Source organism: Alligator sinensis, unplaced genomic scaffold (assembly GCF_000455745.1).
Source record: "Alligator sinensis unplaced genomic scaffold, ASM45574v1 scaffold374_1, whole genome shotgun sequence".
NCBI classification, from domain to species: Eukaryota; Metazoa; Chordata; order Crocodylia; family Alligatoridae; genus Alligator; species Alligator sinensis.
Window position 1 is genome coordinate 608,468 of NW_005842383.1, and position 7,198 is coordinate 615,665.

General features: G+C 42.1%; 1 protein-coding gene across 13 annotated transcripts in view; it reads right to left on the bottom strand.

Moving 5' to 3' along the window:
* Positions 1 to 7,198, bottom strand: part of OGDHL (oxoglutarate dehydrogenase like) — a 97,586-nt gene that overhangs the window by 42,814 nt on the left and 47,574 nt on the right. For all 13 annotated transcript variants that reach the window (XR_003095427.1, XR_003095428.1, XM_006029499.3 and 10 more), the window contains 4 exons: positions 4,694 to 4,840; positions 3,223 to 3,313; positions 2,143 to 2,322; positions 1,508 to 1,636 (listed from right to left, as the gene is read on the bottom strand). Coding sequence is in view for 11 of the 13 variants with exons in the window: in XM_006029499.3 (XP_006029561.1) it covers positions 1,508 to 1,636; positions 2,143 to 2,322; positions 3,223 to 3,313; positions 4,694 to 4,840 (547 nt within the window). In the remaining 2 variants the exon portion in view is untranslated. The remainder of the gene's footprint in view (positions 1 to 1,507; positions 1,637 to 2,142; positions 2,323 to 3,222; positions 3,314 to 4,693; positions 4,841 to 7,198) is intronic.

The following is a 7,198-nucleotide window of genomic DNA, read 5'->3' on the forward strand; positions in this document are numbered from 1 at the left end:
AGGCTAGAGATTACCAGAAGGCAAAGGCAGCAATATTATATCGATTAGAGACTTCCTCTGAGACTTATCGCCAGAAATTTCAGGCTAAGAAAAGCCCTGAAGGGACTCGACCCCATCTACTGGCCCAGATGCTAAGAGATCTGGCAGAAAGATGGTTGCAGCCTGAGACATGTACTCTCTCAGAACCAATAGACCTTATAGTGCTACAGCAATTCCTTACTGATCTTAGCAGTAGTTCCCAGCGATGGGTATGATGCCATCAACCTAAGACTGTAGAAGAAGCTCTATGACTTGCTGAAGATTATGCTGCAGCAGCAGGAGAGGGCAAGGCCCCTAGGAGAGAGCGCTCAGGAGGTCCAACATCTGGGGCCTGGCAAAGAACATCTAACCAGTCACGGCGGGGAGAGAATACTCAGAATTTGGGATGAGAACTTTGAATCTGGGATTTGAGAGAAGTAACGTGCTACAGACGTGGTGAAAAAAAAAGGGCACATCTCATGGTTCTGTTCACAAAAAGTCCAGACCGAAACTGCCGGCGATAATACTCATGATGAAAAAATTAATTGCAGTTTTGGCCGGCATAAGGGGCCGGGCCATCAAAACAAACTGGTGGTTGAAGTAATAGGAGACACTATCGTACCTGCAGTGATCAATACAAGCTGCTCCCAGTCAATGATTCGGCTGCTCTTTTTCCATCTCATCTAGGGAACCCGGAGAACCCAGTGAGCATGATCTGTGTTCATGGGGCTTCATACACTTATGAACGCAGGAGGGTTCAGCTGATGGTACTTGGTCGCACAGAAAAAACAGGCCTAGCTGAAACACTACCTTGCCCCATGCTCTTAGGAGTAGATTGGCAATATCTAGAGGAAGTCCTTGTACGAGTCATCACCAAGAAAGGGGGTGAGTGGAAAAGGGACCCCGGAACAGTCTGCTTCAGAGATCCAAAGAAGGATGAACAAGATGACCTAGATATAGAGCAACTGATAGGTGAGGGGTATTTTTGTGATGAGCAATGACAAGTACCCCCATTCCAAAATATTTGGCAGTCTCGACTGGATAAAGAGGGAAAAAAAATGGTGGATCTACAATTGAGTGAGAATGTTTAGCTATCCGGCGGGGAATAGAATTGTTCCGTTATTGTCTCCTCGAGAGGGAAGTTGTGTTGATAACTGACCACATGTCCCTTTGCTGGTTGAGGACAGAAAAGCTAGATAATGCTATGCTAATGAGGTGGTCCCTGACCTTACAACCCTTTTATTTTACAGTAAGACATCGTGAAGGGAGACTGAGTGGGAACGTCGAGTACAGAGGGCAGACGAAGATAAAAGTGCAGAACCCTCTCGCAACCACCACAAGCACCATTTTCCAGTTATAACAATTCTACTGGGGGTGAGGGGTCTGAAAGAAAGACCAACATATCCAGTCCATTATGAACAAAGGAATACCACTAGAAGCCATTCATTCATCACACCCAAATTGCTTTGGGAATTCACTGCTAAATCACCTGGTTGTTGACCACAACATGAATAGTGCCATTTGTAGTATATGATGGCAGATCACTGAGATGAAAGGTTTCATACACCACTCCCTGTCCAGCAAAGGCAGCATCTCCATGTAGCAATATGGACATGACCTGAAATAAAAGAGTAATTAAAGTAGCAAGAATTGCAACTGTAAGATTTTCAGGGAAAAGAACTGTGTTTTTGGTATGTGTTTCTACAGTGCCTAGCTCAACAGCATCTGAGTCTATAATGTGGTAATTCCTAGAAACTGCAAAATTCAAATAATGGAGTAAGACTGTCATAAACCCCATGTTTGTCTGTGCTGACTGCCTTGTTCAATTCCCAGCTGAGTTAGTGCCAATTTATCTGATTGCTTCTAAATTCTAACTTAATCAACCTACCAATCAGTCAGATTCAGGAAGCTTGTTAGTAGGAAGAAGGTACCACTTGTCTGCAGACTAATTTGAAATGAGTAGTTCTGTTTCAAGGGTGACATGTCCAATTATAAAAGCGCTTCAGTCTTCAAAAATAATTCACCCACTTTTACAGCACAAGAGTTCTGTTACAGATCTATTGAAAAAAAAGTTAAAGCTGATAGCTCAAGCCAAAGTTATTGCCACATCCAAGTAATATTTACCTTTTTCCCTTCTGTATCTCCTCGGTAGAACTGTTCTGCTTTAGTCTTCCCCTGTACAACAGGGTCCACTGCTTCCAAATGAGATGGGTTAGCCACAAGCGAAAGGGTGATTTTCTTATTTGTTGCTCGGTTGATCCTCTCATGGTACATTCCCAAATGATATTTTACATCCCCAGATCCCTAATAGAAAAGAGGCAGTGAAGGCTCATGCATGCCATTCATACAAGCTACTTCCAATTCAACATGTCTAAAATCTAAAAAATGAATCTGGCTTGTGTGTCAGTCTATGCTATAGTTTTGACAACATCATTTCAAATTTTAAATAGTTCAGTGCTTATTAATGTTAACCAAATACAGACATCATGCTTGGCTCCAAGCAAAACAGAAGATGTCAAAAGCTTTCAAACTAGATTAGATAGATATATTGGGACTTGGATATCCACAGTTATTATTTAGAGCAGGAATGTAAAAGGCATGTCATCTGGCCTGCAGGACAGGAAATCTGGTGGGGGGCAAGTAACAGCAGCATTAAATGGTATGGCTCAGAGCTACGACAGCTACTGCTCACTCTGCATCAAATTTCTGACCCATGGACAGCCCCACAGACCACATCTGGAGCGCAGCACTGCATCATCTGGCTCACAGAGCTACCTGTGGGTTGGGAATTTGGTGGAGATGAGCAATGGCTCGGGGAGCCACAGTAATTAACACTGCCACCACTCTACTCACCACTAAATTCCCAGCCCCATGGGCCAGATAATACACCTCAATGCTCTAGATCTAGCCTCATGCTCTGGGACTAGTCCATGGACTACCCCATACTGCTCATCAATCCCACAGGACTGGATGAGTTTCACACACCTGATTTAGAGTTACAGTTCATAGAAGAATTAATTCCTAAGACTCCTGCATTTGAGCACATAATACAGTGTTTTGTAAAGAGTAAATCTGCTACTGAATTTCACAAATTCACAATGAAAGCAGAAAATACAGACTCCATCCTTTAAACTGCATCTAATTCTGTTCACACTATATGGGCAAGAGAATTTTTGCCCTCTCACTAATGAAGATGGAGCTAACCTCATCAGCTGCTTCAAGTTTAGGATCAAACTGACAGAAGATCTGCTCCAGTTCCTTCCGAATAACGTTGGCCAACACATTTAGCCTGCCTCTAAAACAAGCCAAAAATACATTTAAATAACTGAAAACAGAAAATTAACTTATCAAAGTTTACAAAAAATAATCAAATCAAGAGTATAAGCTACAGGCCTTAAATGCATCTGGCACATTGCATTAAAAATCTAAAAGCACCAATTCACTAAAGATCTTTTTAACCTCCTTCCCAAACACATCAGACCGTCTCCACTGCATTTCCAGAGGCATTCCACAGCGTGACATGCAGTTGATTGTTGTAAATTTCCTTATTTCTAAGAATTTCTTTCCTAGTCTTAATATACCAAGAACACAGAATAACCTTGACCAGCTAATCAACAATTCTCAGCCAAGAGCCTGGAATTTTTCTTAGGTTAGCTACTTATGGGAGCCAGGTGGGCATATTTTGTCACCTGCAGGTGCACAATTGCAGGCAAGAGGTAGCCCTTTGAAAATTCTTTTAAATGAATGATTATAGCAACAGGCACAGCAGGCTGTGCATTAGCTAACTGCTGGTGTTTACTTCAGATTTGTTGTAAAGGAGACGGCCAGAAATTTACTGACTTCAGCTACCAAAGATGCAACAGTAGATAAATGCACACACTATCCTTGAGTAGCAAACTGCAGTATAACTGCCTTTTACCCATCTTAAATTTTGTATTAAAAAAAGGCAGGTGGCAGTTTTATATTTTTCTGCTGCTGTAAGAAGTAGTTCCCAGTAAAAACAGCAAGAAATACCATGGCACAATTATAACCTCTTCCCCTGCTACAGTTTGTATTACTTTACTTTATCCTAACAGAATTTCCCTGAGCTTTAAGTACCAATTCTCTCATGTATTAGAAAGGTGACTGCACTTTCAACAAGAGTTATGCAGCTCAGTCATATTCAACTCACAAAAAAAGACAGCCAAGTCTACTGCTGTCTGTAACATGTAAATTCAAACTAGAGAACAAAACAAAAAAGTCACACAAACAAATGAGCGTCTTGTTTAAAGAAAGATGAATATCACTTTAAGTGGATTCTTTTTTAATCTATTATTCATCGCCACAGTCCTTTCCCATTCCTGGCCCTGTCTGTCAGAGTATAAATGGGTACAATCCTCCTTGTCAATTGCAGGCTCTCTACACAGGAGGATAAGTATTGCATCTGCCAGGCTTGCTTGCTCTTTCAAACTATGTCTTCAACTGACCTCCAATTGTGAAAGCTTTACCCTCTCACAGACAGGCAGCTCTCTCAGGACCCTACTTCTGTTGTTCAATGCATCTTTTAGTAGGCATAACTGACCTCTGCTTCAGCAGCCTCTGTAATCCCAGTCTTTTTAACAATGTGAAAAGTGTCTGAATATCCTCAGGAAGCAAGCACATTTTCAATCGCCTTTTTTAATTAAGTAAAAGTTACCTGTGAGGCATCCCCATTATTACATATTCAATCCCCATCTCACTGGATTTATCAATAATGGTCTTAAGGGCAGGAATCATTACTTCACAACCTTCCAAACCAAAGCGCTTCTCTGAAGACCACTTGCGGGCAAGGAAATCTTCAAATCTTCTCAAAAGGATGAGAGAAAAAAACCCAGTAAATTAAGGAAACTGCAAGTTATGAGTTAAACATCAACTGAAGTACATTCATCAAAATAAGCAGTGTGATTTTAGAGAATTCCCAATACAGGCTCATAGTCATAGAATCACAGAGTTTGGGTTGGAAGGGACCTCAGGAGGTCATCTACTGCAGCCCCCTGCTCAGAGCAGGACCAGCCCCAGATAGATCATCCCAGCCAAAGCTTTATCTAGCCAGGTTTGGAAAACCCCCAAGGACGGAGCTTCCACCACCTCTCTGGGTAACCTGTTCCAGTGTTTTACTACCCTCCTAGTGAGAAAATTCTTTGTAACATCTAACCTAAACTTCCCTTGCTGCAACTTGAGACCATTGCTCCTTGTTCTGTCAACTGCCACCACTGAGAACTAGTTCCATCTTCTTTGGAACCCCCCTTCAAGTAGTTGAAGACTGCTATTAAGTCTCCTCTGTCTCCTCTTCTCTAGATTAAATAAGCTCAGTTCCCCCAGTGTTTCCTCATACGTCATGTCTCCCAGCCCCCTCACCATTTTTGTTGCTCTCCACTGGACTCTCTCTAATTTGTCCACATCATTTTATAAGGGGGGGGAGACCCAAAACTGAACACAGTACTCCACATGTGGCCTCACTAATTCTGAATAGAGGGGAATAATTACTTCCCTTGACCTACTGGCAACACACCTACCAATTCAGCCCAGTATGCTGTTAGCCTTCTTGCCAACTAAGGCATGCTGCTGGCTCATATTCAGCATATTCACTGTAACCCCCAGGTCCTTTTTTGCAGAGCTATTGTCTAGCCAGTCAGCCCCCAGCCTGTACTGGTGCATGGGACTGTTCCATCCTAAGTGTAGGACTTTGCACTTGTCCTTGTTGAACCTCATGAGATTCCTTTTGGCACAATCCTCCAATTTGTTTAGGTCACTCCAAATCCTAGCCCTACTCTCCAGCGTATCTACTACTCCCCACAGCTTGGTGTCACCTGCAAACTTGCTTGGCATAAATTTTAGTAGGGAATAAGAAAAAGGATTTCTCTCCCATTGCCTCAACCTCTCTTTTAAGAATGCCCACACCAGAACATTGAGAACTGACCCTTACATTTTTAAATCAGAGATGTAATTAGCCATGTTAGTCTGAAGTCAGGCAGAAGGCAGGGCAGGATGGCGCTTTAAAAAAAACCTCATTTGTCCAGAAAAGCATATGCTTTCATAGGCTACATCTTACTGGAACTGCAGGGAGCAGATGTACTAAACAGAAAGGAATATAATAATTTGAATACAAAGTAGGCAGAAACAAAAAAGAAAGGATGGGGGAGGGAGCACTGCTGAGAATGGAAGGTGAGTTGAAGAGATCAAGACGAATAAACAAAGCAGCTAACCCACGGAGAGGCATAAGGGTTATAAAAACTAGATGGGGTACATGTTTGGGATGTACCTGTGATAAGAATCTAGAATTATGCACAGGAAGAGGTTTCTTCCTTGTAGTAAAATTCACCTCTCAGGGCTACTGCTTTAAGTGATGACTCTAAACACTCTGCTGCTCCTCCATATGTAAAAATCCCATTGACCTGTGGGAAAGCCTCAACAGACAGAAAGTCCAAAGTAATCCACCCAGTAGATCCAAGAGGAGACAGCAGGAAGTCCAATATTTTCCAGAAGTAGCATAATGCCTAATCATGGGGATAGTCAGCATAAAACAAGCAGTTCCAGGGGAAACCTCAATGAAATGATGTAACAGCAGGTAAATTTGCCAAAAGCCACTACACTGGAATCACTGCCTCAGGAATGAGTAACTATAGAAATAAAAGATAAAAGAAATCTGTCCTTTGCTGACAGTTCTAGTCTGTTTCATTCATTAATGGATTTCGCCTAGAGGCACTGCCCAGTTAAAGTGGCTTTTAACAAAACACTAAAAGGGTCATTTATAAAAGCTTGAGGATACTAAACACAAAAGTTATTTTTATGAAGGCTTTACAGGCTACACCAATATAATACAAGGGTTGATAATGTTGCAATGCCAAGGTCTCCACATATTGTCTGAATGCTTAAGTTTACAGTTTTAAATGCAGAACTTCAAGTCCCAAATCTTTTTCAGTCCACAATAGTGCCGTATCTATTGAATGCAGAGGGGTATTACAGTGGGACACACCCCTAGCTCCTGTAAATTGATATAACTCTGTTGAAGTCAATGGAATCATACCTATTTAGATCAGCTGGAGGGGGGGGGTGCTGGTTCCATGTGAACCAAAAACTGTAAGGGCAATGGGAGAAATAAAAGCTGTATGACAGGGCACATCTCCCACTCTGAGCCTGGCTTGTACCTGGAGCCACAGGT